The sequence below is a fragment of the Sinocyclocheilus rhinocerous genome, unplaced genomic scaffold, assembly GCF_001515625.1.
Source record: "Sinocyclocheilus rhinocerous isolate Xijiao unplaced genomic scaffold, SAMN03320098_v1.1 scaffold475, whole genome shotgun sequence".
NCBI lineage: Eukaryota > Metazoa > Chordata > Actinopteri > Cypriniformes > Cyprinidae > Sinocyclocheilus > Sinocyclocheilus rhinocerous.
This window is the reverse complement of record NW_015646677.1, coordinates 752,955-765,026: the sequence shown is the minus strand read 5'-3', so window position 1 is coordinate 765,026 and position 12,072 is coordinate 752,955. Positions and strand designations below refer to the sequence as shown.

The 12,072-nt window shown below is 37.4% G+C and overlaps 3 protein-coding genes across 4 annotated transcripts in view; 1 reads left to right on the top strand and 2 right to left on the bottom strand.

Annotated features, from left to right (window-relative positions):
* The window catches only part of tulp3 (TUB like protein 3), a 28,852-nt gene extending 20,294 nt beyond the window's left edge, over window positions 1–8,558 (top strand). Inside the window, exons 11-12 of one of the 2 annotated variants that reach the window (XM_016512128.1) lie at window positions 341–512; window positions 8,246–8,558. In XM_016512128.1, the coding sequence (XP_016367614.1) occupies window positions 341–512; window positions 8,246–8,460 (387 nt within the window). In that variant the 3' untranslated portion in view covers window positions 8,461–8,558. The remainder of the gene's footprint in view (window positions 1–340; window positions 513–8,245) is intronic. The other variant, XM_016512127.1, reaches the window with a different exon arrangement.
* On the bottom strand, window positions 4,921–8,322 carry LOC107707997 (zinc-binding protein A33-like). The gene is made up of 6 exons (XM_016512135.1): window positions 7,167–8,322; window positions 6,991–7,086; window positions 6,629–6,859; window positions 6,462–6,484; window positions 6,262–6,377; window positions 4,921–5,960 (listed from the first exon to the last, which is right to left on the bottom strand). Exons 1-6 carry the CDS (start codon window positions 7,560–7,562, stop codon window positions 5,437–5,439), a joined length of 1,386 nt encoding a protein of 461 aa, XP_016367621.1. The 5' UTR covers window positions 7,563–8,322; the 3' UTR covers window positions 4,921–5,436.
* A 27-nt stretch (window positions 8,559–8,585) lies between the features above and the next one.
* On the bottom strand, window positions 8,586–11,819 carry LOC107707996 (zinc-binding protein A33-like). The gene is made up of 6 exons (XM_016512134.1): window positions 10,909–11,819; window positions 10,733–10,828; window positions 10,420–10,650; window positions 10,295–10,317; window positions 10,093–10,208; window positions 8,586–9,196 (listed from the first exon to the last, which is right to left on the bottom strand). The coding sequence occupies exons 1-6, from the start codon at window positions 11,302–11,304 to the stop codon at window positions 8,673–8,675; spliced, it is 1,386 nt and encodes a 461-aa protein (XP_016367620.1). The 5' UTR covers window positions 11,305–11,819; the 3' UTR covers window positions 8,586–8,672.
* Window positions 11,820–12,072: the final 253 nt, after the last annotated feature.

Genomic DNA, 12,072 nt, shown 5'->3' with positions numbered 1-12,072 from the left:
TGTCTTACACGACTGCGTTCCCAAACAGCAGCATCCGCCTCCGAAAGCAATGACCGCATTCATTGTGTTTCGTCTGCTCGCTCTGAGGCGCAAGTAATTTATTATATATGAAAATTATTATATTCTCCTACTTATCTTAGTAATTTATAGTGCCAGTTTATCAGGAAGTGATGATTTTGTTTGTTTGTTCGCTTGTTCGCAAATGTTTTATGCGATATTCCAGTTTTGCGTTGTTAAATTCGCAGCTTTGGATGGAAACCCGGCTAGTGTCTCTGGCTGCTGTCAGTCAGATCATCACCATGAGCGCAGCAGCTGATGTGTGTGTGTGTGTGTGTTTCAGGAGCAGGAGTCTCTGCTGAGTAAATGGCAGAATCACTCGCTGGAGAATCTGATCGAGCTGCACAATAAAGCGCCGGTGTGGAACGACGACACGCAGTCCTACGTGCTCAACTTCCACGGCAGAGTCACGCAGGCCTCCGTCAAGAACTTCCAGATCGTCCACGACAACGACCGTAAGTCACCTCAGTCAAGCAGTGTGAGGTGTTATATATATAGACTTATACCATGGTCTGCCTGAATACTTGATTCTGATTGGCTGGCAGGTATGCAGTAAAACTGTTTAATGCACAGGTAGTTCCAAGCCAGATACTAGATCGATCATGCATGTATGTATAGTTTAATACAAAGGACCGAAAACCAATCACAAAGAGTACTTTTTTCATTTAAAAACTTGAGATGCTGTGGGATGGGGAAAATCTGCCATAAAGTCTCGAGACATGTTTTTTAAAAGTTGAACTTGCATTAATTTTACATGGCTTTCTAAACATGCGGCTCTTTTGTGCGAGACACGAGTGCAACGGTGATAGACGTCCCTCTAGAAAATGCGTGTAATATGTTTTCTGTGTGAACGGCTTGGTTTCAGTTTTGACGTAAACAAGATCTTCTCTGCATTGATGTTCTCTTTTTCCGCAATATTTTTCATGAACAACGCAGCAGCACCGCATCTAGTGGCTTCAACTGGACAGGCTAACAAAAACATTAAAATGCAACGACACTTACATCGTCATCGCATCTCGTGCGCCACTGATAAAGCTGCCTGACGCACACCTAAAATTCGAATGCAACGTTTGCAATGTGGATTTTTATTTTAAATTCGGCGAATATTCGAAATTCGTATTTTTTTTTACAGCCCTAATCGCTACTTTATATTCCTCAGCAACAAGGTGGTAAAATTGCTGTTTTTGAAGTAACACAGCTTCACTGTTTGTAGAGAGACGCGCAGACGCAGGTAACACACACACACACACACACACACACACACACACCTCTCTCTTGCTCTCTCAATCAATAATTAATTTAAATAAATGCTATAATTCATTCAAAGAAATGTGATCTTATCACACTATTTCATCTCTGTCCTCCGCTTCGCGTCGGGTGGTTCTTGGCCTCCACGTCGTGCAATAAAATCGTTTAATGCACAGCTAGCCATGCATTATCCCTTACATATTTAGAGGTATTTACGTGAGATATATTTAGGTAATATCATATAATATCAAAATTTAGATTATATTTGATGTTTTCATTTAAAATTAAATTTTAGGTGAAGTATTAATAATTTTCAAGTTTTAGTCATTTTTTATGTTTTTAATATAATTTTTATTACTTTTTATTTCAGTTTTAGTTATAGTTATTTTAGTACATCACATATAGATAATATTTTTAATTCTGTTTTATTTTATATACATATATACATTTTATTTTTAAAGTATTAGTAATTCTGTGAATTTTATGTCTTTTTATGTGAATTTTTTGTAATCATTTTTTATTTTTAAATATGTATGCAATTTTTTTTTCATTTTTAGTTGTAGTTATTGTACATCAAGACAAAACTAAATGAAAATTTGAGAAATGTTGCCTTTTTATTTTGTTGCCTTTTTATTTTTATATTGTCTGTTTTCATTTTAATTTTAGTTGAAGTATTTGTAATTTTAAAGTTGTTTTAATCATTTGTATTATGTTTTATGTAATTTTTTTTATTGTCTATATAGTTTTTTATAAATTTTTATTTAAGTTCTAGTTTTAGTTATTATAGTACATCACGTTAAGATGAATGAAAATGAGAAATATTGCATTTTAATTTTTTTATATATATATTTTTTAATTGATTAGTAATTTTAAAGATGTTTTAGTCATTTTTATAATTTTTTTAATATTTATATTTTTTATGTTTAAATTATTATTATTTTTTTTTTCCCCGTTTTAGTTATTTTAGTACATAAAGTTAAACTAAATGAAAATGGGAAATGTTGCCTTGGAATCTAGCATAATTAAAAAAAGTTTATATTTCTTATTTATTTAATAAATATGTTCAAAAATATATTTAATTTTTTAAAACATCTCTATCAAATTGCAATTAAAAATAATAAGACAAATTCTCTCTCTCTGTTTAATTATTTAAAAGTAATACTTGGTACCAAAGTACATTAAAAAAGAAAAAGATTTTCTATATATATATATAGAGAGAGAGAGAGGAGAGATGATTTTCATATGGGATGATTTTCTTATACATTTTTTTTTTAAACAATAAATCGTTGTGATTCTGTGTTGTTGTGTTTTCAGCTGACTACATCGTGATGCAGTTTGGTCGTGTGGCACACACACTCACACACACACACACACACTCACACACACACACACATGGGCTCTTCACTCAGGACACTAAAGCACAGTCGTCCTCAGGAAGAGGCTATTTCACAATAATTACAAACAAAAGGACCAAATTAATTATTCTGTAAAGGAAACACATCGAATCATTTAACCTTTTACTACCTGGAATAACTGACAAGATAATCCTGCAACTGTTTTTTCCGAAGAAAAAGAAGACACACAGGATTTATGCTTTAATGGACCAATAGAAAAGAGACTGAGGAATATTCTGCAATGGAGAGATTTTATTTAGGCTTTTTATGATGTTTTCTGTGATGTTCTGTAAGTGTCTGATGGATTTGAAGTGTATGTTGTTAGGAAGAATCGCACACAAATTGTTAAAAATATTTTTGGTCAGAATTGTATTTTATTTTTAGAAAAACAGTCACAATTCTGACTGTTTTTCTCATAGCTGTGAGATTATATCTCATAATTCAGCATTAATGTCTCACAATTCTGAGTTTATATTATGCAATTTTGCATTTATATCTTGAAATTCTGCGCTTATATCTCACATTGTTTATATCTCGCTATTCTGAGTTTATATCGCACAATTCTTATTATTTTGCACAATTCTGAGTTTATATCTCAAAATTCTGCATGTATATCATGCAATTCTGATTATTTTGCACAATTCTGATTTTATATCGCTCAATTGTTTATATCTCATAATTCAGATTTTTATTTCTCACAATTGAAATTGTCAAAATGACTTTTTTTTTTATCTCGAGGAAACAAGCTTCCATCGACTTCACTGAAATTAAAATAAAAAATTATATCTCACATCAAGAAAATTAAACAAACAAAAAAATCATGTAATAGAGCAATTGGGAATTACAGTAAATTATCCAGATGCATTATGGTAATGAAAGTTTTCATATCTAAAAATATGCTTAATTTTCTTCAGGTACAGTGTAGTTTCTTTTCTTTTTTTTTCTTATCAAGGTGATATGTGTCCTAGATGTATCTTCATGAGATATAAATTTTTTATTTGGATTATGTTGATGTATTTTTTGCATTCTGCATGTTCAAATATGGCATTTTTAACACCTACTGTTTTTAAACGTGGTCCGTTATTTGTCTTTTCACTAGTCTTTGCTCACCAAAAGTCCCTGAGGAAACACATTGCATGTTAATAAATGAGGAGAAGCGCTGGACTCTTTGTTAACCTTTAAAAAGTGACGCACACTTCCGGTTCTTACGGCTTACTGCTGCATGGATGGTGAACGCTGCCTTAACACGTGGCTGTAGTGTAATAGTGCCTGAATGCTGGGTCACAGAAGAGCGTTCACCTCCTGAGAAACTGCAGAAAAAGGGAAGCGCAAGCACATTTGTTCCTGTTCAGTGTGTTTCCTATTGATATGATTGATGTGTGTGTTGATATTCATCATATGTTGTGTGTCTGTCAACCAAGAGTATATTATATATATACTGTATATACATATTAAAAAACAAAACATTTTTGTTTTCATTTTAAACCAATAACCTGTTTGCACAAACTGTATTTTATGATGACACTGTTGCTAGAAATACAGTAATTAAAAGTCATAAATATGAAAAAACTAATGCATTACTGTGGATCCTGATCATGTGACACATGGACTTGAAACTTTAATTTTCTAGTTAAATACAAAAGTATTTTTCACAATTTTCATGTCTATATAATCTTAACCTTTGTAAACACAGTAAAACCAATGGAGTGTATTAATCATTTAATAAGATAAATCAAATGTCAATTTGGGAAGATATTTTATTTTGCGCGGTACAGTAGCGGTTGCTACTACGGTAACTGCGGTAACTGACGGTTAATTAATTATTTCGGAAAGTTATGAAATATATACAAAAAGATGGAGATAAAAAAATGTGCATTTAGAAATGTCTGTTAGGAAGTTTTCTGGAATAATCTGTTCATCACGCGTTAGCGTTGCTAGCATAACGTTAGTTAGCCAAACGTCAGTTACTAAAGAATTTATTTACAGATCACTAACATGTTTTTTGTCATATATTTGTGATATTTACATATAATAAAGTGATAAACAATGACAGTGTTTGTAAATATTCCGTCAAATAATGAAGGAAAACTGTTATGATTACCTCCTCTTCAGGCAAACCATTTCATTTCACCAGTGAATATTTGTCGTCAGGTGAAACTTACTAGTTAAACTGATTAATACTCTACTACATATATGAAAAATGAACGCTAGTAAAGTTGCTTAACATATGCTTTAATGTTTTAAAAGATTCCTTACAGTCATTGGATAAATAAGCTGCACAAACTGCAGGCCTTGGAGAATATGAAGCTGATTATGCCAACATACACCCTCAGGTAGGCACATTTCTGACAGCTCATGGTTTAATTGTCTTCATATTGCAGGTGTGTATCATCCTCCACAATACAATCAGGAGGAATTCCACTGGAACATCAACACCACCTGACGAGGTTGAGCACATGACCCTGAACCGTATTTCACTTCAATAATATCACATAGGTACACCAAATATTCTTTATTGTTTTTTACATTGATAATCACATTAAACTTTGCGTTAATACATCACCCTATATACTTAAACATTGCATGATTAAATAATCGCATAGCCATATAAGTTGACATACAGCGGCCCCAAGAATTATGTTCACATTCAAGTCACACTGCATGAACGTCATTCCTTTTGATTATTATCTTGGCACGTGCACAAAACACGTGTTTAAAAAAAAACATTAGTTGGTGTTCACAGTTTTTGTTTATTTGCCGGGAAAACATTAAGTGGTGTGTCTACATCTCCAGTACAGAAATATGGGAACACCCTCTCTGGAAATCCACCCGTGTAGGTGCACAAAATTCTGTTTCTTAAGGGTTCAGTGAATATCAGCTCTCCTTCATCATAGTCCAGCTGCAGTCGGATGATATTTGGCCTTTCATTGCTATCAATATCACTGACAGGTTTATTTCCTTTCTTGTATGTACCATTCACGTAACGTAAACACCAAAAATGACTCTTTGGATCCATTTTGTAAAGTCTTTTGCGGTTCACCGTTTCCCCCACCACTCCCAGTGTCCAGTGGTCATTGTCTCTTACCTCTACATCCCAGCAGTGCACACCTGAGCTGAAGCCCTGTGAGGCCAGCACTCCCACATACAGCCTTTCTGGATTATCATACATAATAATTTTCATTTCTAAGTACTCAACACTGGTGTAATCCTCTGACACCAGCAGTTTATTGGAGGCTGTGTCTGGATCCAGAGTCACAGGAGCTGTAAACACAGATGACCGTAAACTACAGAGCCTTTCATCAGTCAACCTTACGTTGGGTAAAAGTCACATCTTTATGTTAAGTAATTGCTGGGATCAGTTCATAATATATACATGATGCTAAATAGAACATTCCAGAATCAAGTTCTTAACATCAAATGACATCCACCGCTATATATTTTTTCAATTTGTAACTTGTCATGAAAATAGCCAAGGAAGCTGGCATGTCATTAAAACACCAACCAACCAATCGATCATCAGTCAATATCTGATGATTATAGTTAAGAAGGCATTGTTACTTACGCTGTTCAACAAGGTTCTGCATTCTGGCCCAGGTGGTGAAGATCATTGTCTGAATGGGATAGTGTTGATGTTCCTGTAGTTCAGGGGTTGTGTTTGGTACTGATGGGTGTTGGAGTCTGTAGATAAACAGTAAGATATTTGGTGTTCACTGGGTAAAATGGGGTTGCAGCTGTAACCAAATGCTAATTGGGAAAACTCACCTTTTTACTGTATCGCTGTAATTCTGAATGAGAAATAAAAAGCAACTGGCACTCAGTAATGTGGTTATGCAAACATCATGAACATTGATTATCAGACATATCTGCACCAGATACAGCTCTCTGATAGACTTTGGTAGCTGGTGTATCGTTGAGTATTTGATCTGTACCTGGAGAAATGTGATGTTTTCTTCTTCCATATCTTGCCAGACGGCTGCCATATTCTCAGACAGATCTGATATCTGTGCGGACAACTCCTTCATTCTGGTCTTGAGTTTCTCATCTAGAAGTTTAATTTCTTTATGCAAGGATCTGATGTGTTTCTCCTCCTCATCTCTAAGAAACTGATGGAGCTTCTCAAATTCCTCCTTGATCTGGTTTTCATCCATACTAGTGTGTTCCTGAAAGAGTTCAACCTTTTCTGTTAACAGTGTAAAAGTTCGCTACTGATTACAACACTAATAGTGCATTCAAGTCATCTTCCTGATTCGTAAATATGAACTTCCCAATAGGACTTGAACATGCCTCTTACCTTAATGAGCTCAGCCTGTTTCACACAGTTCTCTTGAGCTTTCTTGAGGTCAGCGAGTGTCGCCTGAAGTCTGTCCATTTGTGTCTTGAGATCGTCCTAGAATCACATGATAAACTCTTAATTTTGAGCATGAAGATGTCAGAAGTCAGTCAGATCAGATTCCAAACTCTTCATACCTTTAAATTCCCAGCAGCCTCGTCGACAGGCGAACACTTGTGATTTTCATGCTTCTTTGATGTGTAACAGACCACACAGATGGGCTGCTGGTCCTCGAAGCAGAAGAGTTTGAGTGCCTCTTTATGTTCTGGACAAACGTCTCCTGAAACAGCTGTGGGTTTTCTCTTCTTGAAGGACTCACAGAGCGCTCTGAACGCCAGGCTCTTGGTGGGCTCGTCGTGAGAGCATTCCTTCCGACAGACCGGACACTGCGGCACGTCCTGAGTCGTCCAGAAGCACTGGAGGCATTTCTCACACAAACTGTGGCTACATTTCAGAGTGACCGGATCGGTGAAGATATCACAACAGATGAGGCATGTCAAATCCTCTTCAAGGAAGGACAGAGCGTCCGCCATGACTGAAGTCAGTTCTCAGCCAATAGAAGTTTCAACTGAAATTGTAGTAATAGTAATAGCTGCTTTACTTCTAAAACTCAGTACATTTACTTACTTACTGGAAATGCTGTGAAACCTCCTTTACCTTTCCCCACCACACCCAACCCTTTCATTTCTTTTACTTAACTTTCGTTTACGTAGAAGATTTATCAACTCCTCCCTCAAGGATGTCATATTACAGTGAATAACAACCAGGAAATGTTCACATAGTGTGGCTGCACCTGCTCAGCATGAAGTCTTACTTAAATTAGAGCATGCATTTTATATTTAGGGATTAGCAACTACTAGTTAGTTTGTAACTGACTTGCATGCTTAATTTGGTTGAATGTACATTCATAATTTCAGAATGCAGTGACAACTCTTGCACTGATTACATATGTGCAGTGCACCGATATTTAGTGATTATTTACTGTCCATGTATGATAGCAGTAGACAAATGTCCCGAGGATGTGTAAATGATGATAGAGTTTTCATTTCTGAGCTATCATTTTAATGTCAGCAAGAGCCACAGTGACCACGGAGTAGGAGAAAAGATCTGAGTTGTGTAAAATTGTCACTAGATGGCAGTTGTCACTGGTAGGTTTGCCAGATTGTTGGTAGGTTTCCAGATGCACTGTTGTGATTGTTTGTTGGTGTGTTTTCAGCTGACTACACCGTGATGCAGTTTGGACGTGTGGCGGAGGACATCTTCACTCTGGGCTATTACTCAGAATTGCAAGAAAAAAAGTATGAGTATCATCAGAGCAGGTGTTGCAGGTATGTGCAATCCTTCATAGTATTGTCAATATCAGAAACGGGGAAATGCCACCAGTTTGAGGTTGAGCCCATTACTTTGGACCAATCAGCCTGGCAGAGGTGACATCACCACACTGTATTTTACTTGAAATTTGGTACACCAAATAGTCTTTATTGCTTTTTACATTGATAATCACATTAAAATCTGCCTTATTAATGCATCATCATTTATATGGAAACATATGAAATAAATATTGCATGATTAAATAATCACATTACTGGACATACAGTGGCACCAAAAAGTATTTGGACAAAAAATGTCATGTTAGTTTTGGTTTAGACGTTTTGTTTATTTGCTGGGAAAAGACTCAGTGGTGAGTCCGGATCTCCAGTATTGAAATATGGGAACACCCTCTCTGGAAATCCACCTGTGTAGGTGCACAAACTACTCTTTCTGAAGGGTTCAATGAATCTCAGCTCTCCTTTGTCAAAGTCCAGCTGCAGTCTGATGACATTTGGCCTCTCATTGCTATCAAAATCGCTGATAGGTTTTGTTCCTTTCTTGTATTTACCATCTACATTACGAAAACACCAGAAACTATTTTTTGGATCCATTTTGCAAAGTTTTTTGCGGTTCACCGTTTCCCCCATCACTCCTAGTGTCCAGTTATTGCTATCTCCCACCTCTACGTCCCAGCAGTGCACACCTGAGCTGAAGCCCTGTGAGGCCAGTACCCCCTCCTGCAGCCTTTTTGGGTTATCAGACACATGCAGTTTCACTTCTACATACTCAACACTGGTGTAATCATCTGACACCTGCAGTTTATTGGAGGCTGTGTCTGGATCCAGAGTCACAGGAGCTGTAAACACAGATGACCGTAAACTACAGAGCTTTTCAACAGTCAGTCCCAATGCACTACTACCCATGTGTTTGTGTTTTGTTAGGTATGTGGGTAGGTAAATGAATGAATGAATAGGGGCAGTTGTGGTCTAATGGTTAGGGAGTTGGACTTTGAGCAAGGCACCGAACCTCCAACTGCTCCCCGGGCACTGCAGCAAAATTGCTGCCCATTGCTCTGGGTGTGTGTTCAGTCTGTGTGTTTGCTCACTACTCACTGCTGTGTGTGTGCACTTGGATGGGTTAAATGCAGAGCACAGATTCCGAGTATGGGACACTCACATTTACTCACCTTCATGTCTTTCCAAACCTGTATGCTGTTATTTTTTTCTGTTCCACCCAATAAAAGTGGAAGGTGATGACTAATTGCTTCATCCAAAAAGACCAAAAACCCCAATTGTTTTATGGTACTTTAGGTCCATTTCATGGCATGTCAGAATAGGCATAATTACAAGAGTCCAACATGTAAAAAGCATTTACGTCATTGTAGACGTCATAATCACAACTTTCTTAGAGCTCTGACTCGTATGACCACTACAACGCCACCTGGTTATACACTCAAAATGACAGTGGCTTCAGCAGTAAAATGTAGTTAATCAGTGATTTCGTAATATATTCAACTGATAAATTCGAGTCCAAGGTTGTCAACAGCTCCAAGCTGAACGTCACGTGTTATCATTTAGTAATTATGGTAATTACAACATGCCCATGAACGCAACATTTAATGGTGTTTTTGGTCCATGTTGGACAGCCTCTGGTTATCGTGAACTGTATGGAAAAGAGCTGAATGATGTTTTTCATTTGTGTTCCATGGGAAAAAAATAACAGCATACAATCTAAGCAGATGCTATTACTTACGCTGTTCCACAAGGTTCTGCATTCTGGCCCATGTGGTGAAGATCACTGTCTGAATGGGATACTGCTGATATTGCTGTAATACAGGGGTCCTGTTTGGTACTGAGGGGCATTTGAGTCTGTTACATAAACAATTAGATATTTGGTGCTCAAAAGGTAAAATGGATTGCAGTTATATCAAAAATGTTACTTGTGAAAGACTCACCTTTTTAATGTATCGCTGTAATTCTGAATGTGAAAAAAATAAAAGAGCAATTAGCGCTCAGTCGTGTGGTTGAGTCTCTGCTGGACTTTTGGTCCCTGGGATCACATTAAGTGTTTACTCTGTACCTGGAGGAATGAGATGTTTTCAGCTTCCATATCCTGCCAGAAGGCTGCCATCCTCTCAGACAGATCTGATATCTGTTTGGACAACTCCTCTAGTCTGGCCTTGAGTTTCTCATCTTTATTTTCCATTTCTTTACGCAATGATCTGATCTGTTTCTTCTCTTCCTCTGTAAGAAACTGATGGAGCTTCTCAAATTTCTTCTTGATTTGGTTTTCTGTTATACTGGTGTGTATCTAAAATGGTTTAAGAAGATTTAGTCCTTTGTTAAGTTGATGTAAATCTTCACTACGGATTACAATACTAACATACACTTACCTTAATGAGCTCAGCCTGTTTCACACAGTTCTCTTGAGCTTTCTTGAGGTCAGCGAGGGTCTCATGCAGTCTGTCCATTTGTGTCTTGAGATCGTCCTAGAATCACATGATAAACTCTTAATTTTGAGCATGAAGATGTCAGAAGTCAGTCAGATCAGATTCCAAACTCTTCATACCTTTAAATTCCCAGCAGCCTCGTCGACAGGCGAACACTTGTGATTTTCATGCTTCTTTGATGTGTAACAGACCACACAGATGGGCTGCTGGTCCTCGAAGCAGAAGAGTTTGAGTGCCTCTTTATGTTCTGGACAAACGTCTCCTGAAACAGCTGTGGGTTTTCTCTTCTTGAAGGACTCACAGAGCGCTCTGAACGCCAGGCTCTTGGTGGGCTCGTCGTGAGAGCATTCCTTCCGACAGACCGGACACTGCGGCACGTCCCGAGTCGTCCAGAAGCACTGGAGGCATTTCTCACACAAACTGTGGCTACATTTCAGAGTGACCGGATCGGTGAAGACATCACAACACATGAGACATGTCAAATCCTCTTCAAGGAAGGACAGAGCGTCCGCCATGACTGAAGTCAGTTCTCAGCCAATAGAAGTTTCAACTGAAATTGTAGTAATAGTAATAGCTGCTTTACTTCTAAAACTCAGTACATTTACTTACTTACTGGAAATGCTGTGAAACCTCCTTTACCTTTCCCCACCACACCCAACCCTTTCATTTCTTTTACTTAACTTTCGTTTACGTAGAAGATTTATCAACTCCTCCCTCAAGGATGTCATATTACAGTGAATAACAACCAGGAAATGTTCACATAGTGTGGCTGCACCTGCTCAGCATGAAGTCTTACTTAAATTAGAGCATGCATTTTATATTTAGGGATTAGCAACTACTAGTTAGTTTGTAACTGACTTGCATGCTTAATTTGGTTGAATGTACATTCATAATTTCAGAATGCAGTGACAACTCTTGCACTGATTACATATGTGCAGTGCACCGATATTTAGTGATTATTTACTGTCCATGTATGATAGAACTAGGCCAGTGGTTCTCAAACCTGTCCTGGAGTACGGATGTATGTCTCCCTCATCGATCACACCTGATTCAACTCATCAGCTCATTAGTGGAGACTGCAAGACATGAAGTGGGTGTGTCAGATAGAGGGAGACATACAAAACGTGCAGTGTTGTGGGTACGTCATGGAGAGGTTTGAGAACCACTGATGTAGACGATATTGTTGTGATCTCGTCCAATGTTCAGGATCACTGTGGGCATTTAGGTTTGCAAAGCTGGAAACTTCTGGTCTAAATTTGAACTTGAAAAAATGCAACCTGTTA

Excerpts from the sequence above, each read along its gene's own strand:
- LOC107707997 (XM_016512135.1), bottom strand. The coding sequence starts at position 7,562 with ATGGCGGACGCTCTGTCCTTCCTTGAAGAGGATTTGACATGCCTCATC. Across the intron at positions 6,485-6,628 it reads AAAACATCACATTTCTCCAG|AATTACAGCGATACAGTAAA; the intron begins GTACAGATCAAA and ends TTTCTCATTCAG. Across the intron at positions 5,961-6,261 it reads GCAGAACCTTGTTGAACAGC|CTCCTGTGACTCTGGATCCA; the intron begins GTAAGTAACAAT and ends CTGTGTTTACAG.
- LOC107707996 (XM_016512134.1), bottom strand. The coding sequence starts at position 11,304 with ATGGCGGACGCTCTGTCCTTCCTTGAAGAGGATTTGACATGTCTCATG. Across the intron at positions 10,651-10,732 it reads AACAGGCTGAGCTCATTAAG|ATACACACCAGTATAACAGA; the intron begins GTAAGTGTATGT and ends AAACCATTTTAG. Across the intron at positions 9,197-10,092 it reads GCAGAACCTTGTGGAACAGC|CTCCTGTGACTCTGGATCCA; the intron begins GTAAGTAATAGC and ends CTGTGTTTACAG.